The 26,022-nt window shown below is 44.4% G+C and overlaps 1 protein-coding gene across 3 annotated transcripts in view; it reads right to left on the bottom strand.

Moving 5' to 3' along the window:
* The window catches only part of MAPK10 (mitogen-activated protein kinase 10), a 561,938-nt gene that overhangs the window by 183,717 nt on the left and 352,199 nt on the right, over positions 1–26,022 (bottom strand). For all 3 annotated transcript variants that reach the window (XM_078677508.1, XM_078677509.1, XM_078677510.1), the window contains exon 8: positions 596–778. In XM_078677508.1, the coding sequence (XP_078533634.1) occupies positions 596–778 (183 nt within the window). The remainder of the gene's footprint in view (positions 1–595; positions 779–26,022) is intronic.

The following is a 26,022-nucleotide window of genomic DNA, read 5'->3' as shown; positions in this document are numbered from 1 at the left end:
GTATACATTCCGTATAGTTTGTCTTCTGTAAATTATCGCAATAACGGGAGTCAACTCAATCTTGTCAAAAACAGGTACTCCGAAGAAGCTATGGAAGATTTTGCTATTGGATTTAATTGAATTTGAAGCAAGGGGGTGCATTTCAACTAACCAACTCTAGCATAAAACCTGAAATAATACATTAGAAACTTCATGATTGCCTACTTCTACTTGAGTGGGAATTGTATTTTCTCCAAGAATGCATTTAATTTCTGAAATAAAATGATTTCTGTTGCAAAGACGTGTATCCAGTCCAGTATATCTCTTTCAGTTCTTTATTTACACCACCACAACTTCCAGTCAGCTGAGTGGCACACAGTGAGAGTTGGAATGTTTTAGGTGACAGGGCATTACATCATCAGGGGAAGGAAGCAACCACTGGGTAAGGAAGAATGAGGGGTGCAGGATAGGGAAACCACTTAAGATACTTAGAATATAACAGTTTTGTTTTAAGTCCAATATCGTCTTTTAAGAACATGACTGACGTTGTTTCAAACTAGAACCATAAAACCGCATTTCATTAAACTACTGCGAAATTAAGTCAGATCTGACGTACCTTTGAGTTTGTTGTGCTCTGAATCAGCTGGAAATAAGGAGTCGGGAAAAAGTTTGGGGAAGGTGAGGCCAGCGTACTTTGGCCGATTCTCGACGTAATTCCTGACGGTGGGCTGAAGTTTCTTCATGAACTCTGGGCAGGGGGTACCAAGTTGCTCGATCACTTTGTTCCATTGATCAATATCTGGCAGAGGGTGTGTTAAGGAGAAACCAACACTGAACAGCTCCCGCAGAGGAGCCCCCAAAAGTGGGAAGCATGCCTAACAAGAACCCCCTTGAAATGGTTGCTCATCAGAGACACAGATTTCAAATAGAAGGCATGCACATGCGAAATGAAAGCAGACGCAGCTCACAGTCATCATCATCATCATCATCAAATAAGCTTATTCGATTCAACAAGCAAATCCTAAAATAAAGTTAAAAAAACATGAATTCAAGTACATTATTCAGCTAATATTACATCAATAGGCTCAGACATGAGAATAGAATAAAATCAATTATTTACAGTCTTTAAATCTGCAAATGCTAGATACCTAGACTATGCCTCCTAAAAACTATTTTTGGTTCACAATCACATTTTCTTCAATTTGGAAGATTATGAGCCAATCAAACATCTGCATCAAAGATGGGCCAGTCAACAAAATACAGACAATCATAGATGTTCAAGTTTCACAAGCAAAAGAGAGCAAGTGTGATACCATGCCAAGCGTATATGTTATAGAGCCTTCTGAAGTCTCAGGTAGTATGTAGCGCTGGATAAAATCATTAAATAAATGCACGCGAACAGTGGTAGTTTAAACTTGTCAATGTGGCTCCAATAGCACATTCCTCTCAATTTTAACTTGGTATTAATCATCATTAAATATATGGAGGATAATAAAAAAAATATTTTGAATTAACAAAGAAAAAAAACTTATTAAAAATGTGAAGCACATGTAAGCAGTTTTCTTGTAGAATTGCCTGTTATTTGCAGGACAATAATTGTAGACCAAGTAATGGGAGTGCCAGCCAGTGCAAGGAGTATTTGGTAGCTGTATATTCCTGAAGACAGAGAAGATGCTAATTTATACAGAAGCCTACCACTCTTACATGTTTGTGGAAGGTTAACACTCATTCACTAACCTTTAGTGCATAAATAAACCAAGTGGTCCATTGTTGTGACACAGCAGATTCAACCAGGGTCTGGGTAAAAACTTTACTATGCACGGTTTTCTATGACATTTTCTGGATTTCCTGGTAGGTTCTAGTGTATCAAACCCAAGCACCTAGGCTGGGCTCAGAGAGAACGATGGCTGTTTGCTTCTGTCTGACTCTAACGATGCAATAATCTTTGAAAAACTAGGGGGATTATTATTAAGGACCAGTGCTAAAATTATCGCCGTTTTATAGTCAGGAAACTGCTGATAAAACTGCGATAATGGGCTTGTTAATACACCCTTGTTAATTCCCATAGAAGCCCATGTTAACATCAGAACAAAAATACCACTGCAATTATGTAAAAAAAATTATCTCTGTATTCAATATGACACGATTTCAAGATTCTAATAACTCAATTCATAAACCACATTTCATAAATATACTTAATTAAAAGACAATAAACATTAAAACTCCAAGTTCCGAGTTTATTGACAGACACAATTTATCAAGACATACACAAGTAAATATAACAAAAATCAATGCAAAAGTAAATTAAAACAGACGAAAAACCTTAGAATCATAAAAAGAATACAAAATAATAAAAACATTCATTAAAATCATTAAAATAGCAAGGTAATACTAGCATTCACCAAATTACAATTTAAGCTCACCATTTCATTTCACTAAAACATGTGCATAGAAGGCTACTTTAAGTCTAAAAGCCTATGCAGAAAAAAAGAATTTAGATACTGTAGCAACTACCACGCTAATTGAATCGCCATTGCAAATTCTAAGAGCATTAGTACGGTGTGAAATCCCCAAAAATCGACAAGGCACAATCCATATGACCCTTGGTCTAGAATAGTCTGGCCAAAAAAAGAGCAGATGTTCCTCGGTCACATGAGATAACATGCATCACTGGGGCAAAGTGGACCTTGCCTGTAGAAAAGCCCAAGTAGCTAAAAATACAGTTGTCGCCATACCGAAACTGTAAGTAAAGCGAACATGAACAAGCTAAACAAATAAAGTATAAAAATTACTCAGCCTTGGTCATGCTCCTGTATAACTGAAAAGACCTTGTACAACTGCCTATAGAACTGTACAATTCATTCTGGGCAATAATAATAATAATAATGATAATAATAATAATAATAATAACAATAATAATAATAATAATAATAATAATAATAATAATAATAATAATAGTTACATTTATAAAGCATCTGGTTACACTGAGACCAGTGTGTCCTGGCGCTACAGTATCAAAGGAAAACAGCAGCAGCAACCAAAAAACAGGGCAATAATTAAGAAGCTGGAAATAAGTGCGTCTTCAGACCTTTCCTAAAGATAGGCTCAGAACACTCCAGCCGGAGTGCCTGAGGAAGCGAATTCCACAACTGAGCAATGGCTCTCTCTCAGTATCTACCTATGTCTATGTAGGTAATTTATAAAGCGCAACTGTTACTCCGAGGAGTGTCCTGGCGCTATAGCATAGGAGCCATCTGCAGACAAGGAAAGGAGAAGAGTCTAGGTGGAGGAAAACAGCCAGGTCTTAAGTTTTCTTCCGGAAGATCGGTGTTTGCTTTAAGGCCCTGAGAGTCAGCGGTAACTTATTCCAAAGACAGGAGCCTAGAAATGAGAAAGATCTGCCTCCTGCCCTTGTCTTCTTAATCCGAGAGACTATGGCCAGACAGAGATTTTCAGACCAAATGTTTCTCTGGGGAGTGTGGAGCTTGATTTTGTCTTGAAGGAACCCTGGACCGCAGAAGAGGTAATAGAAGGCGCTTCCCAAAAAAGTTCTAACCCCAGGTCATGGAATGATTTTTAAAAGATTGGCTAGACACTTGATCTTATTGGAGCTTGGTAGGTTAAGGATATCAACAAGGCCCTCACTGTAAGACTGTGGTTCCTCAACGGCCCATACGTGGATCCAATAGAGTAACAGCTTCAGTGAAACGAATGCAGGAACAGGATTAAGATCAAGGTGCAATCGAAGTGGAGCTGTCCCATAACTGTAACAGCTCCGATTAAATTATTTTCACTGGTTCCCAGGGAGCCCGTGGAACACTAGTCCAATAACTCTGCACCATACAATGCTGCACCCTTAGGTTGGGCTTTAACAATTTCCATTGCTGTAAGGACTGGATAACAAGGAGCCTTTTTAGCACATCTAATAATGGCTGTAGCTCTCTGGGTTAGCAAATATTAAAACAAAATGTTCCCATCTGAATAAATTCTTGGCACCATATCTTTACAATATCTGTACAGTCAGAAACTATGGCAATAAAAATGTGGCGACGCGTTTTGGTGGAATTAGGGGTCGGTGACCTGCTGGGGTCAGCAGACCACCAGTTACGTAATTGCTTTTTAATAATGCAAACTTTTTTTGAATGCAGCTCAATTTCCCTCAAAAAAACTAGGACTACACTTAAAAAAAAAAGTTTACTTTTTTTTGTTTAAGAGTTGACAGTGCATCCCTGGACCGCTCCCTACTCTTCAACAAACCTATTTTACACTCACAAATGGGAAGAGACCCCTTCCTGTTTGCAAATGCTTTACCATCTCCATTGAGGCGTAGGAAAAATGTAAATTTTTTGCAACTGAATTTTGTCGGAAAATATTGATACATAAGATATCAATTCGATATTTGGAAAGGACATCTACAACATGCCCCTCCCTGATACCCAATCAGTATCCATTCAGAATCACATTTAGGAGTCTAAAATGTTTAAATGAGATTAGTACATAAGAAATAGCGTTTTAATACTTTGCATGCTCATGACGGAACCATTCCGTCATGAGCCACGGTGGCGCTGTGCTGGTGACGGAATGGTTCCGGCGCGGCCCAGCCACGGCGGCAATGCGGCATCAATTTCACGCCTGTGTGGCGCGTTCTATTGAGCGGGCAAGGCCGTGACAGAACCATTCCGTCACAAGCACAGCGCCACCGTGGCTCGTGACGGAGTAGTTCCGTCACGAGCATGGCGGCACCGCGCGGCCCCCCCTAGCGCCGCGGCGGAATTACCGCCGCGGTCAAGGGGTTAATGGGCACTAAAGTGAAAGTGGAGCATTTGTGACCGTTAAAATATTTAGTACATTAGACCCTTCATTCTGGCATCAGCCTTTTGAGAGCTCAGACAAAAGAGGGCCCAGAAAATACTCACCAGCGACCTTTGTAGACTGCTGTGACACACTGCATCCATCTGTGAATTGGATTCCACCAAGAAACGTGAAGTATCATACTTTTGAATGAAGCCATTTTGATCAAATGACCACAGAAACAGGAACTGAAAGAGTTTCAGTCCAGATCTGCTTGAGCTAAATGCATATCTATGATTGTAAGCTAAAATTAGCTCTGCGTCAAAAATTTACATATGTATATATGTGATATTGTTAAAACATAATTGACAGACGTGTACAAAGCCGACGCTATCTTGCTTAACAAGAAGCCACTGCGTGCGCGTAAGCAGCAACCATTTTAGATATCGCAGCCATTTCATTCACTACTAGTCACCTTTGATTCACCCTGACCTCGCAATTATCCCCAGCACTCTGACCAAGCCTGAACACACTTACTAGGGTCGTAAACCCTTGTCAGCCTGACAAAGCCCCGGAGCCACTTCCCGCCCTAAAACACATTTGTCCTTTCATCCCCTACACATGAGCAAGGCCTCCTGATAACCCTGTGACCCCACTTGGCCACCGATCCGGTCTCAGGCACTAACTGACCCCTGCAGACATGGGGCCTTATTTATGAAGTCCTTGCGCCACCGGTGCGTCACTTTTAAAATGGGAAAAAGTGACGCACCGGAGGCGCAAGGCCTTCATAAATAAGGCCCATAGTTTATTGCCCCCACACGGCAGGACTTGTACCACTAACAAAGAAGTCTGAATTAATCAATAACACGAAACCTCAGATCTGACCGATCCCACACACCTTTAGATCCTGTCGGAATGTCCGGCTGCAAGATAGCAATCATCTGTTAGATTTGTGAGGGGGGACAACAGCTGGTGGGTCTGTGTGGAAACCGGCTGGAGGCAGGGATCCCAAGGATGTTTCACTATGTAATAAATGAATGCCAGGAATGTTTGACCATGTAATAAACCTACGAAAAAGAGTATAAAAGGCCATGCCACAGTGATGCAGTTAGAGCACCTCCTGACGATAGCCCCGGTGTCTGAGGCGACGTGTTCTCCTCCTGGAGTAGTAAACCTGTTCTTCATTTTCCACTTGCCAGCGCCTGCCTCGTTATTTTGATAACTAATATTAAGGTAAATTAGAGGTGGTTTGCACCAAGCGGCATTGAAAGTCTTGGGAGTCACAGCTGCTTTTTACAATATCTATATCTAAAGGCAGCATGGCGCTGACAATTACCCCCCCAAAAAATGTCAAATGACAATTCGAATTTTTGTTGCCCAATGTGCACTTGTAAAACATCTGTGATACGGATAGGTTCAGATTGGGTGCCCAGAGCAGCCTTGACAAATTTTATCAGACCAGCCCACATACGGTGCATAGAGAGGGCAGGGAGAGAGTCTGACCACTGCAAGGAGGTTTGGGGTTCCCCTCCCAAGTAAATGTGGGCAAAAATGGTGCATTCTACAAGATATTTTTCATTATATATTCACTTGCATTTGCTTTTAGAGCATATTAAATGATGAGTTTGGAGAGCACCAGGATTAAAAAATCTTTGTTTGGGCTCTTCAATGATTTCCTCACTATCACCTCCAACAGTGCTCCTCATCTCTTCACAGCCTTTCTCTCACATGAATTTCATTGGTTTTATAGCACCTCTCATACCACTATAGGGTGCTGGAGCACCTCAGATCACACACAATTGCAGAGTCAATGAACCATGTGTGTGTAAATCAGTGTATTGAAAATGTTACATTTGACAAAGGGGACTACAAGGTGTAGGATTCATATAATCCAAACTTGTAGGTATTTTTTTAAGAGTACTTGGTCTGGAGAAGCACAAACCCAGGATTCAGAACGTAACACAGTGGTTTGGGTTGGCTTTGCTAATAACAATTTCGTTTTACCCAAACAAACCATTTTTAGCAACATTAGGACTCTTTGATTACACGTTATAGCTCACTTTGCTACATTATGATTGCAATTTATGAACTGCACACTAACAAAAGGATCTTTGTGACAAAAGCGGTATCCCACTAAGCTATGCACATTCTGTGATCTGCATTGTACATATTTTTGCAACAGGAATATTAACCCTCTTATCTGCATTAAATGAGTGAATACTGCCACTAGACAAAACTACGAACTGTCTCCAGCAGGTACAAAAATCACCAGAGTTATGTTGACACTTTTATTGTTGCCTGAAAAATACTGGATATACAAATCAAATCAAAAATGGTCGTTATTTCGATTTCTCAATCACATAAAACAGAAAATACTATATTTTTAAAAAATTCATCTCATAATATATTTCTGTTTTTGATATGGCCAACTGAGAATCCACAATCATAGAAATCAATTAAAATATATAACCATTGATAAAACATATGGTTGACCAGATCAACAATAAAATCGATTAATAAAAGTCAATAAACATTTATCTATTTTCAAGGCACAAATGCTAAAACCAGAATAAAACCCACTCTATTTACAGAAAATCCTTTATCTGACAGAAATATATCTAGTGGGCATCCCCTGTAAACCCATGACTAAATATCTGCCCCCTTTTACAATAAAATAATTAATGTGCCCCCATTGTATTAGCTCGAATTGCCCATACCCATTTTAAGAATTTCGCCATAGCAACCAACAATGAGATCCGTTGTGTCTGACCTTAAGATCCTAAGGGCCTCTTTGGCTGATCTTATACCCAAGTTCTTACAGACAGGTTTTAGCCATTTAATCCTGGGAAGATTGTAACCTGGGCAGACAAATAGAATGTGGGCTAGGGTCTCAATGTGGCCGGACCAAAAGATACATTTATCTTCAGCTGATGAGGACCATCTACTAGTGAATGCTCTTATGGGGAGTGAGCCCACCCTAACTTGGTGGTACAGTTTCCGATCGAGCTGCCTGGAAATAAGATCCCAGTAACCTTCCAATTTGGTCTCATGTTTCACTTCTAGGTATTCCCTTGTCAGTGACGGCCTTACATGTGATGAAAGCCTCTTAATTTTAACAATTTCCCAGTAAGCTGTCTTAAAAATCTTTTTGGGGGGAAAAGATGATAAAACTGGGTCTTCCTATAGTGTGCTCATGCCCATAGCATACAATGTGGTTTTGATTTTATTCAACCATGAAATTTCATGCAAACGTCTTAACCTCATTACATCCAATACAGCCTTGCGTACAAAGAAAGCTCAGGAGGGGTCCAGAGTCTTATCCAAAATGCCAATGGCCTGAATCGAGCCACATACTCAATATTATGACAGCCCAAAGAAGTAGAGTGCATTAAAGGGGAGGATTGCGGAAGGTCTACTAGTGACTTGACAAACTTATTTTGCACTATTGCCAATGGCGCTAGGTTCTCGAAGCCCCAGAGTTGTGCACCATATAATATCGCTGGGCTAATTTTTGAGTTATAAATTTGCAGAACGTGGGCAATGGGCGTAGTGTGAGAACGCCTATGCTCTTTGATCAAAGCACCTGCTAATTGTACGTGCTTTAAAGCCAACATGTCACCCTGGGGTTTCCAGCTCATCTTCCTACTTAAGAGTTATACCCAGGTAGGTAAATATATCTGTCTGTTCCAAGAGAACATTGTTCATGTATACTCTCCCGGTGGTAGCTTTGGATTTATGGAGCACCATGAACTTTGATTTCTTCACATTAACCCTCAACTAATCGTCGTGGCAGAACACCTCGAACCGTGACAGGGCGGCCTGCAAGGATATATAAGGAACTCTGCAGCTGGTGCTTTCAAAATTGCTGTACTGCTCCGAAAAATTGCCCCCAACCTCCTGGGAAAATGCCCGATGCCCACTACTGCCAGTCTGGCCTTGCACAGGGACTTCAATAATATACTTGATACTTCTGCAACATGTAGTTTATTTTCACAGCTATATGCACACATCTGTTTTGGGTAGACGTGAGAAATGAGCCTTTTGAGAAAAATATTTCCTTGGATTAGGACAGTTCACTGACTCTCTTAAGCCAGGGAAGGCGGTTTTGCTTTACCAAAAGGGTTTTTTGTCTTAAATTAGTCTTAGACTTTCCTACCTGGTGCAGGAAAGCTTTTGGATGTTCATTGTTTGCATTAAAGGTGTTTGTCTGAAGTCAGATTTTAAAAAAAGCTTATAGCCCGAGTTACTAAGGGGCTTTCAAACCTACGTTTTAAATGTTGTCTGGCATCAGGGAACACATTGTATATCAGGCCTGACAGTGTTAAAATGAGAAAGGCAGTCTTGAACATTTAAAAGTCCATTTGCTCAGCTTTAAGGCCATTTTAAAACCATGGAAAAACTTCCCTAGCTCAGTCTCTTCTTTTTTGATGCATGGAAATGCAAATATCTTGACCATTCTGAGTTTATGTAAAAATATGTATTTTACTCATGAAGAACAAATATAGTGACATTGTTCAATAGAGGTCCAAGACTCCTTGACTCCAGTTAATTCAAGACAAATGTGTCCAGGAAAATAATCACCCATATAATTCACCCCAAAATTAAACATTTGTAGCAAGTCAATAAAAAAACTCCTTGTAACTTGCAAGTCCTGTGCTATGGTGTGGTGGGGGGGGGGGGGCATGAGCAGAAAAAAATGCACTGTCCATTTAAGAGGTGTGAAAGGATAATAGTAAATCTGCACAGGGCTTCTTCTTTCATCCACCCTGAATAGATAATCAAAAGAGGTGCAGTCCGCCCATGCTAATAACCTACCAAGTGATAATGACACAGGGCAATGCATACACCAGGGTTGTCTTGCCCTACTGTTTTTAAATTGACAATGAATGATGTATGTAGTCCCTGCCCCTGCAGCCTGTGTGTCAGAGTGGCACCCCAAACCCAAACGTCGGCATGGCATCCGTCCCTGGGTGCCATGTCTAACAAACACTGCCTGTGGCATAGACAAGTCACCCCTCTAGCAGGGTGCACTATACTACAGGTGAGGGTTACAGTGACATGAGCATTGTGCGCCTACAGTGTCTGTGCCATTCAGAGACATTGTAAGTGCAGTGAAGCCATGTTGAATACATGGGCTGGGAGTTTGTCATCACGAACTCTCCCGCTCCATGATGGCTTTACTGAAGACTGAGAAGTTTGCTATCAAACTTCTCAGCACATTAAACCTACACTGATGCCAGTGTCGGATTTAGGGTAAAATACACTCAGAGGACATCTTAGAGATGCCCCCTGAAACATGACTAGCCATGGTGTGGTCCCTGACTGGCTACTAGCCATATGCCACCACTAGACATGAGTCTGGACTCCTGAGTAGAGAGCCCTCTGCTCTCTGGGACTGGAAACAAAGCACATCCTGGGCAGAGGTGTTATGCCTCTTTCCCCAGGATGGGAAGGGTCCACGAAGAGGGAGCTTAACCTTTGTTAGATGCCCCCAGTCTTTTGCTTCTATCAGCCGGTTCTGGCCCCCCATTTGGGTGTGGGATCAGGCGGGCATACCTAGTCAGGAAGGGAGGTGTGCCCACCTTTGCTGACTCCACCCCTCAGGTGGGGGAGGCGAGGTGAAGTCCACATCTCAGTCCCCTCCACCTTGAAGATGAGGGGACTCAGCCAATTAGGAAGAGGATTATGCCCCTCTCCCACTGAAGGATGGCACACTAGGGGCTTTAGACACCCCAAGGAAGGGACCCATTGATCATGACCTACACACCCATGTAACGCCCCTAAATCCAGTATTTAGGGCACTCCTGAACTTTACATCCTCAGATTTGACGGACCAAAGGAAAAGAGGGAACAGGACCACTTCTGGCCCGGAACTGAACCGCTGCAGACCAAACTCGGCAAGATCCCTGCCACCTGCACCTGGGTCGGCCACTGGACCTGCTGGCCTTTCAGAAACCCTGCCTGACCTCTAAGAAACCCCAGAGGCCCTGGAACCTTCACCAAAGCACCAAAACTCAACCTTCGGACTAAAGGCTATAGTCCCCTGCATCCGCCAGTATTAGAACCGCCACAGTGAGGATTACCACTGGTGTCGACGTGAAACACTGCTACAAAAGAACTACCAGACCACACTAGTAGAGGACCGACATTTGTGTCGACATGACTCTGTCCTGGCAGAAGAAAAACATCCCAACCAGACCACCTCTACGACATCGAGGTAATCTCTCAGCACCCCAACCCCAGCTGTCCCCAGCTGGTGCTCGAGAGCCCGCACCATCTGCAAGTGGTCCTGTCGGCCTCCTCTGACCCTACTGCCCAACTGTGACCTCCCCGTGACGGTCCGAAGACGATGGAACTCCCCATGCGGAACACCAACAGCCAACTGCCGGAGATCGAGACAGTAACCATGTTTGTGGTCTGTTGAAAACCAACCTGCTACATTACTATCCAAGGACAGCGAGGGTATAACTCATTGCCGGTATCGATCGTCAAGTCAAAGATACTGAAACCTGCTCCTCCGGGTGCCTGCAGACCCCCACGACCGGCACTGCCCGCAGTGTTGGCCTGACACTATCCGGAGACTGGAACTGTAAGCCGGGTACTTACTTGTAAGCCCATTACCTGTCTTTTTCCCCACAGGACTGCTTAGTGTTCTCTCTGATTGCACTAACTATATTTCATGAATACCAAGTATTTTCTTTCCGACTGAAAAGTATTGCTTTAAACTCTACAAACCTTTCTAAATGAAAGGCTTTGATACTTTGAAAGTATTATAACTTGCCTGCATTAAGTAACCCTTGCTTCTTAAATAAAATACAAAGTATAATTTTTTACACTTACCAATTTGTCTGGATTCAGTCTTTGAGTGAGTGATAACATTTCCTGCCTGAGTGTTTACAATAAATGATTAAAACCGCCCTCTGAAAGCCTAACGGCTCGACCACACTACCAGAAAGAGAGCCATTTGTATTATCTACTTTAGCCTCTGCTATGCCTCTGGGCATCCTCTGGACTCTGTGCACACAATACCTCGCTTTGTTATAGTATATACAAAGCCAGCTTCGTAGAATGTAAAGTTAGGATTTGATCATCATGGGATGTTCCTCAAATTTCAAATCTTTTAAGTCTCTGTCCTGTATCCTAGTTGGCTTTTGAGCACATTGAACAGGCATTAAACACATTCTATTTTTAAAATGTACTCACTCTAAAAAATAATCTCTGCTCTTCCACGGGATGACTCCTACAATGTTCTGCTCAGAAGTAGCACTGACCAGTTAGATATTCAGTTGTGTTCTTGCTCACTCAATGTTTTTGACATTATTATAGTTTTTACACCTCAGTCACCTTGATCTGGCCATTTTTCTAAGAGAGCAGAAATACACACACGTCACTCCAAGCACCCCAGTGAGTTCACAATTTGTATTGAGTACATCTTGCTTTAGCCTGCTTTCCATTACTCTTCAAAATGTAAGAAGCTATCAACATCAAGAGAATATAAAAATCTCAGGTGCTTCATCCTGAGGGATCCCTTAACAGGGTGAGGTGCGTCAACATAAGAGTAGGTTCTAGAACTGATGAAGTGGCTCTGATGTGCAGGGGCAGGTTGCTTCAGGCTTCAAGTCTGAGGTAGAACAGGGCACAACTGTTGGAGATTGTTCTGTGTATGGAGTGGTGTGCACGTGTAGGAGTCCACCTGATTGGAGGTGTCTGGTAGGATTGTGGTGAAGTGAATGGGGGATGGGAGGCTGAGGGTGAGCCTGGCTGATGAGTTTTCTTTTAGTCAGTTGACTGTTAATTCCGGCACATAGTGCATTGCCATAGTCGAGCTTGCTGATGTTGAGGACTTGGGTGACAGTTGTGCAATTGTTGGTGGGGACTCATTTGAAGATCTTCTTCAGCATCTTGAGTATGTGGAAAAAGGAAACTGAGACTGCTTCCACTTGGCAGGTCATGAAGACAATTATTATTCCAAGGTTCTTCCGTGGATTGTCAGTAGGGGTGTGGGTCTGAGTACGGCAGGCCAACAGCTAGAGTCCCAGAGAAAGGCGTCTTTGCTAAAGATTACTAATTCTATCTTGTCTGTGCTGAGCTTGAGGCAGTTGGTTTTCATCCATCTGGTGACTTCAGTCATGCATGCGGAGAAATTGGTCTGGGTGTTTGGCATCTTGTCAGAGAGGCAGAGTATGACTTGAATGTTGTCAAAGTAGGATATGATGCAGATTCCATTGGGACGGATGATGCGGGTAAGTGGGGTCACGTGAGCATTCAAAAGGGTGTGGATGTGTAAGAATCCTTGAGCACCTCATCACATGAAGTTGATGGCATCCAACGTGAAGGAGGCTGGGCTGACCTACTAGGTATGGTCTGTCAAGTAGGAGCAAATCCAGGGAAGTGTGGCTCCTCGGATGCCAGTTTCATGCAGTCGTCGCATAAGGATGGGGTGGGAGATGGTGACCTCGGGCCATGATCATCAGGGTGTTGCCTGTTGCGGCAATGAAGATGGTCTCTGTACTGTGTTTGAGCCTGAATCCGGATTGAGTATTGTTGAATAAGTGGTTGTCATTGAGGTGCGTTGCTAGGCATTTGTTTCGCATATTTTCCATGACTTTGGCTAGGTATGGTAGCATGGAAATAGGCCGGTAGTTGGCTAGCGTCTTCTGCTCCGCTGAGAGTTTCTTGAGATGGTGGAGTACTGTGGGGTGATTGCAGGTGTCCAGGTAGTACACTGTGTTGACTGAGTCATTCGGGATCAGAGTGAAGGCTGCGCTGATGTGGTCCAGTCCTTGATGAAGATGTGGTGAGGTGAGGGCATGGGTTCAAGGGTGCTCCACAGTGTATGGACTACATGTCTGTTGCGGTGTCTTGAGCAATGGTCTTCTGAGTGTGGGCTGTGAGGGTGGAAGGGTCCGATACAATGAGTCTTTGGTAAAATGATAAAAGGGTATGGTAAAAGGGTTTTGTAAAATGAGTACCAATAAAATGGGTAATACTAGCAACTTATAAATGCAGTACATAAAGAAAGCAATAGCTCAGGTCATTTGAAACGCTAGGTAAAGAAATACAAATCACGCTATTACATTGAACAGATGCACGGTTTCTCTGCGGTGGAGTAATTGGACCTCTACGCGTGACCCTGAGTTTGAGTCCAAGGTTGTCATGGTAACCAGAAGGGGCACTTTATTCCCTGGATGCCCATATAATTAGGTGCTGTAAGTGGGAACAAAACATCTCCTAAATGCTCTCCTGAAGTAGCAGCGCGTGGACAGAACAGCAGAACGAGGACGTACACAACGGCTGCGTTTAGAAGCACATTTCATATTTAAAAGGAGCATGACATCAATTAGGCACTGGCCCCAAACAGAGTCATCCAGCTGCTAATGGCCGAATTCACCGGGAATACTGCAACCCCAAACCACACGCCGGACATTAAGAATACTACTCGCCGTAATTCCTTTTTAATAAGTCAACAGACGAATGAACGTGTGGGGGAGAAAGGCGACGAAGCAATGCGTCGGGGCTCGCAGTTGACGTGTTCATTACATCGCGTTGTAAATCGAATTTTTTAATGAAATCTTCAGAAGCAGAACCCATTGCGGGCTGATGAAAAGCACAGTAAAACTGCTGAGCCGCAGAGAATTGAAACACAGAGGTATGGCCGCCATGATGGAGCTAGGCCGCACGCGGGAGAGTGTTATGAATGCATTCCCCCCCCCCCCCCCCCCCCCTCTCCTCCTAGGGACAAATAAAGTGGGCTAATCAGAGCGGGCACGGTGGGCAGTCGCCACGAAGCCACCGGCAGCTGCACAATCTGGAGGCGATTTGCATTTTAATGCAGACAGCACGCCGGGATTTTGGACGACGACACGCTTCAAGTGTGCTTGGAGCTCTGCCAAAAGCACACAAAACGCGCCATTCATTTCGAGGCAATTTTTAAAAGAGATCCTTTGGACACGTTCGGGCAAAAGCAGTTATTTCAATATGTGCCCTCTAAATCAGAGTGAACTGCTTTCTTGTATTGGATCGATCACACAACTACTTAATAAGTATTTATTTATCAGCGAAATACTGATATTTTACTGTTGCATACTAGCCTAAGGAAAAAAAAGGTAAGGTCTCAATTACATATTGGCCAGGTGGGGTTGTGGTAATTACTGCATATAGTAAAAATGTATACCAAGGGGTGTGGTATTTAATGGGTGCAGTTAAAACCTTCTATTTCGAGTTTTTCTCATGAAAATAAGGAATAGCAGATGGAATTTGGTGGTTTCGACACTAAATTCTGCCTATAAATGTATTTACCACACTTTTACACCTAGTGCATTTCAACAGGTGTGAGGGGAATTCTGGGGTGCAGTACCAGCTGCAAACCTCGGAATTCAGTACTCTGCACAAACAGGTTTGCACAGGGTTGGAAACTTCACATCCCACTTGGAATTGGCCAAGAGGCCTGTAGAAACGAAAATCACAATGCTGATTAAAGGTTAAACAGAGGCCTATGCAAACAAGGACGCCACTGGAGTCAAGCTATCCTGGCTGAAGACGACTGATAGCCAGAAACCGGTCCTAGGATGCTTCATTCCGGTCCAGGAAACACATGGCTTGGCAGTTCGGGCTGGACTGTTCCCTTGAGGCACAGGGTCAAGGCTGATTTGCATATGGCTATGTCTGAACTGGGGTGGTGTGGAGTGCAAAAAAACGATGGATTTAGGCCCAGATCTCTGTACTGGGGTGAATGTATGACATTGTTCTGCATTCTGTCCATCAACTGTTGTTTTACCTATGCAAACAAGGAGGCGCCACATCCCCTGTACATCTCTGGACATTGTGTGGCTTGTCCTTTTAATTAGCAGCTGCCAGACTTAGGCAACAAACGGAAGAATAGGGAGTGAATACAGACCGAATACAGGTCCGTCTCTAGGGCGGTGCGACCGGTGCAGCCACTCCTGGCCCTGACTGGGGGGTCACTGTTCTTAAAAATAGCTTATAGGGTTCAAAGCACCTGCTGAGGAGGTTCTTGTGTGTCCTGCAGTTTCAGGTAACAATAAAAATGTCAAGATAATGCCCCTACTGGAGAGAGAGATTGAGTTTGTACAGTGACAGTTTTCACTCATCATAATAAAGCACAGGGGGTTGATGTGCCTGCTGCAAAGAATAAGAGCAAATAAAAACAAACGCAAACCACGGAACTGTATTTTATTTGGATTGCTCAGTAGGTTACTACTTTTGTCACAGATATCCTTTAGTTATCTGCAATTCATAGGTCACAACAATAATATAGCACAGTGAGCTATGAACTGTCTTCAAAGAACTACATGCAAACTGCATGGTATCAGTTAGAACATTATGTATTTCCCTATCTTTCATTATCCTATTGTTGCTAAAAAGGTTTTGTTTAGCTAGACATACATTCTTATTAGTAAAGCTAACCCAACTCCGTAGTACATTTTAAATCCTGAGTTTGTGCTTCTTCAGACCACTCACTCTTAAATATACTGCCTACTAGTATGGATAACGCGATTCCCACACCTTCTACTCCTGATTGTCTTGTGTAACATATCCTGTAGACTGATTTTCACACATATGATTCATTGTCTCTATATAAATTGAGATTGATGTAAAGTGCTCTGACACCTTACACTGGTATGAGTAGCACTATAAAACAAATTAAATGCCTGTGATAGAGGGGCTATGGAGATGTGAGGGACACAGGTGCAGAGTGGCAGTGAGGGAATCCATGGAGAAGGAGCTCATTATGGAGGCGCAAAAAAATATTGTGGCATTGGGTGCGACCAACGCCCAGCACTAAAGCCGGCTCTGCTTGCGTATATGTCTTTTGCAATACAGTTCAAAACTGACCTCATATGAATAATATGGATATGAAATTAGGATAAACAGTGATACAAAAGTATCATTTACCACTGTTTTTTCCAGCACAAATTACATATATTCTGTGAATTTGGATTTAAAAGCAAGTTCATATCAGCAAATAAAGATTTAAGGAGGGAATGCGATCTGCAGCAGGCTGATAGAAGCACTATGTAAAATAAAAATACTTTTATGATTTAGGACTGGGTGGGAATATGTGGCCTACATGTGGTTGAGCACTACCTGCAGGTGAGATTTCGCTTCAAGGGATGTATCTTTAGTCCCTTCCTGGAATGCAGGAGAAATTGAGCATATTGAGCCAGGATGATTTTCCGGGTTTTGCTTAAATAGCAAACCAGTACAAAAGGGGGTGGTGATGGACGGAGCATCTGAATCAATCAAACACTCACACCCAGTCAAAAGATCTGGGTTTAATCCATCGCCGTTCTTTAGCCCACTCAGCCACCCCAGTTCAGACATGGCTATATGCAAATCAGTCTGACCCTGTGCCTCATGGGAACAGTCCAGCCTGAACTGCCAAGCCATGTCTTCCCTGGACCGGAAACAAGCTTCCGAGGACCGGTTTCTGGCATTGCAGCCGTCTTCAGCCCGGCTTGCTTGAATCCAGTGGCAAACCAGTCATCTTTTCTTTTTCCTCACCACTTCCTGGTCTTAAACCTGGCGATGCTGCTGCTATGTGTACTGACTGTGGAGACAATCCGAGATCTTGATCTTGCCAATTACAAGTGGCTGTTTGTGTTTACTGCAATTAAGGCTGTACAGCTGGCTGCTTAGAGACGTTTAGAGGCAGTCTAAAGAGGCTATATTGATAAGCCACATTGGATATATCTGGAAACTGAAGGCTCGGGACTTGGAGGGAATGTTGTGATAGGAGATTAAGTAATCAAAGTGGAACCAGATGAGGCTGAAAATAAAAAATAACAATTGAGAAGAAAGCCGAATGCAATTTAATGGAAAGTGAATAAGTGATATTTAATAAAAGAGACAAAGGCATAGTACGCCCACCATCTGAGGCTGTTGTATCAATTGGAAAGATCAAGTAGTGACTTGTTGACAAGTATCTTGCTGCACGGTCCAGCGTAGACCTGGTTGAACCTGTTGTTTTAATAAGAGATCAGTTTACTGTTAAGAAGCTGTATCAGGACTTCGTCAGAATTCACAGAGACATTGAAGATTAGATTAGATGACAGATACTGTTAGAACTGTAGGTGAGGCTGAAGATCCTTATGGCATCTGCATGTTTGCTAAATGCCCATGAATAAATGATTTCTGCATAATAACATATGTCAATACTGCAGTGGAAATCAGCAAGTTTCTCATTTTCTTTGGGATCCCAAAAGACGACGGGCAGTCATTTTATGGTCACTTAAACCTGTTTACTAGACTGTGTTTTCTAGAGAGTGGATAAACAATAAGTGCCAAAGGAAAATAAGTTGTTCCTACGAATAGAAAAAGTTACGAGTTTAGACCAAATAGTGGAAATCTCAGGGAAACGCAAACTCTGGCTCCTGATTTTGTCATGATCAATTGAAAAATAAGAAAAGTAATGAAATAGGACAAACAATGGACTAATGATAGGCACATTTTGATCCATGAGTAATGTAAGAAATAAAAGTGTCTCAATGAAAATAATATTTAATAAGGATACCATTACAAGGTTTTCGAAGGTGGGTCTCTTATGTTGGCACTGCAGAGTTACTCTAACAGGGGACCATCAACACCGAGGTCAAGGGGGAATTACCGGGGATTACACATGAAACCCAGAGATTCTCCTTAGAAAAAAGAAATCACCAGGGCAATTGGTATTTCTGTGCCTGACTCCCATGGTTATTCCTCATTTTTGCCCTGGACTTTCATCTAGAGATTTCGGCTCCTTTAACCAGCCTAAAACTTCAGCTGAAAGTAAACTGTCCTAGGAGCAAGTTCACACAGTTCACACATCTTTCATATCTAATTAAATGCTACTTATTTGCTGGCCTGAATGGGAGATCAAAATACAGATTTAGTTTCAATGGACTTCAGGCAGGGCATCAGTAACATTTTAAAAATATGTTTCTCCGTAATATTTAGAACAAATCATACTATACAATTGAATTGGATTTTTAACAAATGTAAACAATATTTGTTTAATTATTTTGTAGCTAATTCTATTCCTGAGATACAGGATTGGTATTTACTGTGACATTATATTTTTTTAGTATGGAACAGCCAAACCTGCCACAGTGAAAATAGCTTTGAGTTCATTTTCACTGTAAGGACATCTTTAATGTTAAGCTTTTACATGTCCTACTTTTAAATACCATACATCCTTCCTTGACTTATAAATAGTTCAAATGAAGATTTAGGCCTGTTAAAATGGGTTATTTTGACTGGGTGAATTTCCAGTTAAAATATGCACAGCCAAGCTACTGGTGGCACGTCTGTAGTCATGTTTGCATTGTGATGGTAGTGGATTGTGTAATGGATACTGCAGTCCACTTGTAACTTTTAACATACAGCTCCTGGATACACCTTGCCACTATATAACAGGGACTGGTAGGTAAGCTAAATATGCCAATCAGGAGTATACACGTTTTACCATGTTGAAAGGAAGAACACAAGCACATTACCACTGGTTAGCAGGGGGAAAGTGTACAGAGTTCTATAGCCGGCAAAAGTAGGGTTCAGCAAAAAGAATAGAAAAATGGGATGACCCAGAACAAAGGACAAATTTCCAACAACTGCCTTTAGAAATTACATGAAGACTTTGTTAAGAGGAGGCAGCAGATTATTGTTTCCTGAGCCTTGGCATAAGGTAGATGGTAGGGGTTATGGGTGGAACTGCAGTTTCGGTTGTGCAAGGTAAGGAAGTATCAATTTCAGGCTGTCGTTTTCGTCTATCCCTGTTTATTATTTCAGAGAGATTGTGACACATTGGCGCAGAACCTCATATTTAATTGTGCCCAAGCTGTGGACGCTCCAGTCTGACAGCTCCTGTGCAAACTGCTGTGAAGAAGCATCACTTTACACAACGGCTGTGTCTGGATAGCTGCCTGGAGAGCACTTGAAAGAGAGCCACCCCAAACCAGTCCTGAAGTTGGAGGCAGTAGATCCACATCCCTGTCTAGAAAATGTGTATAAAAGTAGGACCCAAACCACCTCACTTTGTTTCATTTCCAACTTCTTCATGACAAAGGAATCCAGTGCACCATAAAGTATTTGAAGGACTGGTATATGGCCGGGGTCGGCGTCTGTTTGAGTCAGTCTACCAGAGGTGAGGGGACATCACCTGAAGCCATCACCTTCTGATGGAGGAGCTGAAGTTCTGCATAGTGCCTATAAAACTTCCCGTCTGCTGAGAGAAGTAAGGAGTCTGCCTGTTCCTGCAAGGGGGGGAGACTGCACAGGAGAAGAAGCATAGTGCGTTCCTGGCCTTGGGAGCACCCAGAGAAGCGAAATGTCTAATGAGAGTGAAGTTAGAAACAACCCATGCTGTAGAGGGTCTTCTGGCCTCTTCCCAGTTCCTATGAAAGTCTACATGCATCTGGACATCTGTCCAAGGCATGCTGCAACTATCTTTCCATACATAAAGTACCAGGTTTGGCTACCCTGACGTGTATCATCCCAGATCATGACTGCATCAGTCTTGAAATGTGTATCAGGCCTGGGTGGAGCTGACTGTACCTTTGCAAATGTATTGGCCAAAGTCAGGGCTGCATCTGTCATGCCACAAGTACTGGACCAGGTCAGGCTGCAACTGCCTGATTCTGTGTGTATCCACCTAGAGTAAGGTGCAACTACATCAATATGCGCTTCATCTCGGATTGGGGCCACAAATGCCATGATGAGATTCTGCATCATACCGCTGTGGAACCCTTCCTGGCTTTTCCATGTGAAATGTCCACTCCTGGGCACCCCCAAGGTGAAGCCAGGCATCCAAGCACTGCTGGGGCCGTTGTGGAGATTAAGCAAGCTATTGCCCAGAGTCACAGAGTGGGACCCATGATTAGACTAGGCACCGAGGCAAGAATTATCAGGTCCGGGGAGATTGAGTCCAAGAGCCGCTGAGGCGGGAATTGAACCCTGGTCCCGGGCCAGACCTCTGCATCAGGGTCTGCCGCTCTAACCATTGAGCCACGCTTCTCCACAGAAGCAGACTGTGCCAGCTAGGAGCACTTGACAGTAGTGCCAGGGCCTGCTAATTGATGTCCCCTCCGTGGAAGACACAAGCTGGTGACTTATTTAGTGGACGCCACTGAAACTGTACGCGTTTACCATCAGCGTCCACCTGTGGTGGGACAAAGCCACAGATCTTGTGCTGAAGGAAGCACAAAATTCCTACCCACTACAACAACGGGGATAAGAATCCGATTAAACAATGACTGATTGCGCTTTTGACTTGTGGGGAAATGTAATTTGCAACTGAGCCTTATTCATTGCTGGACCATATTTTTTCTGGTGACCAGTCAAACCACCGGAGAGAGCATGTAGTGGCCGGGGAAGCTGTATAGCACCCACAATCGAATCGGGGTACCACCTGCTATGCTGCATTGAATTGTGTAATATTGAGTGCTGCTTTGTACTTAGAAAATACTTTCTTTTTTAAAAATACAAAGACTGGGCTAGACATTAAAGTTGTTCTGTCTTTTAGTTGATTATTGAGTACTGAACCATGCCCCTACACTTCCTCCATGAAAAACATTTGACTGCTTGCCCTCGCTACTCTGAAAGTTAAATTTGGAAAGGGTTATACTTGTCCCAGTTTGCAGAGCCAATCCATAGTTGGATGGACTTCAGTCCACAAAAGGCAAATGACCTCAACAACCACGGTTGGAACCCAGTAGCTCCTGTCTGTTCTGTGATCCTCAAAAACTGAGTTTAACAGTCATAATTACTAGGCTCAAAGTAACTTCAAGATGCCAGGAGCTGCTTGTGGGTTTTGGATGGAGTTTGCTTCAGTAAAAAGTTGACATCGAGCAGTTTTTGAACTAGCTGATTCATTCAGAAGCTTTATCAAGCAGCATGATAGTTTAGAATGTTATGTGTATGATCAGTTAAAATACCTGGCATTTTGTAGTTTGAATAGCTTTCTAGCAAACTTTCTTATTGACTTTGAGGGCATATCTGAGTTTCTGCTTGGCCTTGTACTTTCTGTATTTGTATTCCTGTTGCATGGCTTTAGTCTCCATTCTTTTTAGTTCCAGGTTGAATAGGGTTACTTGTGGATTTCAATCACAGAACCTTTATTGTGGGGCGCATATGTTCAGTGATACTTATCCATTTTGAATCTTCAGATTCACATTTTTGTTGGAGGTAATAGGATACTGTCTCTAATTAGATGGGCCAAAGGTAGCTTACAATAAGTGTTTCATGCACCAGGTATTTGATTGACAGCTTTCAACAAGGGAGGCATGTCCAATATGAATCTTCAGATCCAAGTTTTTGTGGGAGATAATGTGTTCTGTCCCTCATTAGATGGGTCAATTGTAGATTACAATGATGCATGTCATTCTAGTTGTACTAAATGTATGCCAACTAATGGGCCCCTGCACTCGATTTTAGTGGTCAGGTGCTGTATTACAAACAGTGCCCTGGGGGCACTACGAGCATGTGTTCCTGTTTTCCGCACCGCCAGGGCACTATAGTATTATAGAAGAAGGCACAGACGCTTCTGCGCCCTCTTCTGTAATATAGATAGCACTGGTGCACAGAGAGCGACAGAGGTGTCTCTAGGGTCGCTCCCGAGTTAGTATGGAGGCATGGACCCAAACTAATCAGGTAAACAGTTAGCCTCTGCACCCACGCCCTATTATGGACGCTGGTTTAAAGGCAAAGAGGTCTTCAGCAGGTGCACTGACTGTGCACAATGTAGCGCGGCAGGGCCACATGTAAGGTAGGTCGCAGGGATGCACAAAGAAAAGGCTGACACACTACTTTCACTATCTTGGCCGGAAAGACCCCGAGCGGTCTTCTGCCGTTTATTTATCCCCTCGGGTCGAGCCCGCCCCGAGGGGTGTATGCATGCATGTTAGTTGCTACATTGTAGGAGAGAGCCTGGGTGGCTCTCTACATCCCTCCTTTCTTTTAGTACCAGACCAGCAGGTCCTTGTGATTCATGGAGAGGTGCATACAAAGTCTTTTAGTCTTTGACATGGCGCAGGATTCGGCCGGAGACCATACTTCTGGCTACGGGAGCTGGAATTGGCTGCTGCGCTGGATGGGGTGTTCATGGTTAACTCAGGTACTTCATCGTGATGGACTGACCCAGCCAGGGGCACAGCCCCTTCGCTCACTCTTCGAGAGATCCTCTGTGACGAACTCAGTGTTTCCGGCGAGGCTGGTGGGGAGAGACTCGGAGTGGTATCCAGAAAGTCCGACACCTCATGGCCAGAGTCACTATCGCGAGTCTTCTTGAAACTTGACACATTTCTCGTGACCGACTGCTGTCTTCTTTGGGCAGTGACCATAGTCCCTTGAACGCTGATGATGGTCCACTCCTCCGGCTCGTAGGGTGTCCAGAACTTCCAGCCAGGGTGCCTGTCCTTGATCACTACCTGATCTCCAACTCTCAACTGGGGCTCTTGTGCCCGGCGGGCCTCACTGACCTTGCAGTTCGTCGTCTTCCTTCTTGCTTGAACCGCTTCTTTGTCTCGTTCTAAGGGCACCCACGACGGGTCCGACAGGATAATGTCTCGCGGGGCAGCTTGAACAATAGGTGAGATGGCACGCACTTGGTGGTGCTGTGAGGTGTCTGCCGATAGCCGCCAAGGAATTGGTCCAGAGCTGCCTCCGCATCTTCCCCTTGCACTACGGCAATGCGTAGTGCTTGGTTCAGTGTTCGCATCAGACGTTCCACCTAACCTTTGGCTTGAGGCCATAACAGGGTAATCTTCCGGTGATGAATTGCTTTGTTCTCGAGGTACTCGTGGAATTCCCGGCCCTGGAACCAAGGGCCGTTGCCTGACTTGATTTCCTCAGGCAGACCCATCAGTGCAAATGTCTTGTCCAAAACTCTCTTTACGTGTGTGAAAGCTGTTGACGCCACTACTTCCATGATAGGAAACTTCGAAAAAGATTCGACCATCACCAGCATGTGATGCCCATCGGGGAAACTACCGAAGTTAAGGCTGACTTTGGCCCGGGGGGGTCTCTCTGGGTTCTTCGGTGATCACTGGCGCCAGATCTCCCCGTTAATGGTGCAGGCATGGCACTGTCTCACCATTTCTTCCACCATAGAGTCCATCGCTGGGAACCAGACTTTGTTCTGCAGTCTGGCCTTCGTCTTGGCCATCCCTTGGTGTCCGACATGAGCCAACGTGTGAATTTGTTTCTACAGCCTCTCTGGGATTACAATCAGATGTCCTCTTAGGACGACCCCCTTCTACCCGCATGCTGAGTTTGTGGTGCACTTGCCAGAGCTGTTGTCGAGCGTGGCTGACTTCCGTTCTGACAGTGCGAGCTCCATCCATGAAATGCGCCCAGCCATTGTCTACCAGTGCGACTTTCATCCGGTAGTGGCACCGCCAATCTCCTCGAGCGTCATGGCTGTGGGACACGCTCCTTGCGACACCATCTTCACGAACGCCTCTGCGTTGCATGCGTCCATTGAATGTCCTGGAGGCGTCATGGGCTCAGGGTGGCGCGATAGGTAGTCGGCCGGGTTGTGGGCTCATGGACGAAACATGCCCTTGAAGTTGTATGATTGAAGCTGCCTTGCCTCGATCCTCGGGGGCGCCAGTCTGGACAACCCTGCAAAGAGTGGGAGTAGAGGCTTGTGGTCAGTCACCACGTGGAATTCTTGGCCGCGCAGGTTGAGGTGAAAATGTTGACCCGCCCATTTAATGGCCAGGGCCTCCCGCTCGATTTGGGCATATCTTGTTTCAGTGTCCGTGCCACCGGCCTCCAGACTTCAGGGCTGTGTTCCTGAAGAAGGACCGCTCCCAGACCCACTGGGCTGGCGTCAACGATCAGTTCAGTGTGCCTCCCCGAATGGAAGTAAGCCATTACCGTTTTGTCTAGCAGTTCTGCTTTGATGTCATTGAATGCTTTATTGGCGGCCCCAGTCCACTCCCACTTGTGATCATGGCACGTGAGAGCCCGGAGCGGCTTCGACATGGCAGCAAGGTTTGAGATAAATCTTCCACAGTACGTGGCCATGCCGAGAAAGCTCCTTACTTCGGTGGGGTTCTTCAGTGTGCTGGCCGCTCGGATGGCCGCGGCCTTCCTGGGGTCCACTCGGAGTCCTTCTCTGGTGAAAGTGTACCCAAAGACATCAATAGATTCTTGGTAGAACGAGCACCTTGACTTGTGAAGGGTTAGCCCGCAGTCTTCTAGTCTCTTCAGGGTGGCTCGGAGATGGGTATCATGATCTTCTGATGTGCCGGAGAATACCAGGATGTCATCACTGAGGTTAATCACGCCCTGCAGACCCGACAGTGCTTCCCTGATGGCGTTTTGGAAGAAACTTCGGTTGCCAACGACACCCCAAAGCTGAGTCTCTTATATCTCTGGAGACCAACATGCGTCAAGAAGGTGGTGATGTACCTACTCTCGGGTTCCAGTTCTAACCGATGGTACCCTGCATTTAAATCCAGTTTTGAGAACCACTTGACTCCGTTCAGATCTGCCACAATGTCATCCATGGTGGGGGTAATGTGGCGTTCTCCCTTGACAACTGTGTTCAGTAAACTCATGTCCACGCAGAGCCGTAAGGCTCCGGGCTGCTTAGGTTTGGGAGCCACGACCAACGGGGACACCCATGGGGTGGGTACAGAGACCTTCTCAATTAAGTCGAGATCTTTGAGCTTTTTCAGCTCTTCTGCCACCTGCGGGCTTAGGGTGACTGGCCTCACTGTGGGGTCAAAGTGGAGCTTGAACTTCTTCCCCTTCAGTTTTCCCAGTCTGGTGAATAGTGCCGGGAACTCCTTCAAAATGGCTTTGGCGTGCGAGTCGTAGATCTGGTTAGCAAAGAAGACGAGCCCCAGGTCCTCAGGGGTGTGGCAGATGAGCAGTGCCCCCTTCCGTCCTTCAGTGATGTGGAATTTGGTTTCCGTGGTGTACTTCCCACTGGCCACCTTGGCATGAATAACTCCTCGGAGAGGGAGTGCATCAGTCCCCCCCGTAGGTATAAATCCGGGCTTGGGAGGGCACAAGCAGGGGCCGTGGTGACAGGCGATCGTATTGCTCCGAGTCCATCGCATTGACAGATGCACCTGTGTCGATGAAGGCCTGAACCACCTCCCTTTTACGGAGACGGAGCACATTGGTGGTGTCCTTTGGCGACGGTCAGTCCTGCTGACATACGACACAACATACACCTCAGCATCATCATCAAGAGCGAGGCACTCTTCCTGCGGCGGGACTTCCCTTGTTGAAAGCAAATTGTTG

The sequence above is a fragment of the Lissotriton helveticus genome, chromosome 2_1, assembly GCF_964261635.1.
Source record: "Lissotriton helveticus chromosome 2_1, aLisHel1.1, whole genome shotgun sequence".
NCBI lineage: Eukaryota > Metazoa > Chordata > Amphibia > Caudata > Salamandridae > Lissotriton > Lissotriton helveticus.
The sequence above is the reverse complement of the archived record's forward strand: the minus strand, read 5'-3'. Positions and strand labels throughout refer to the sequence as shown.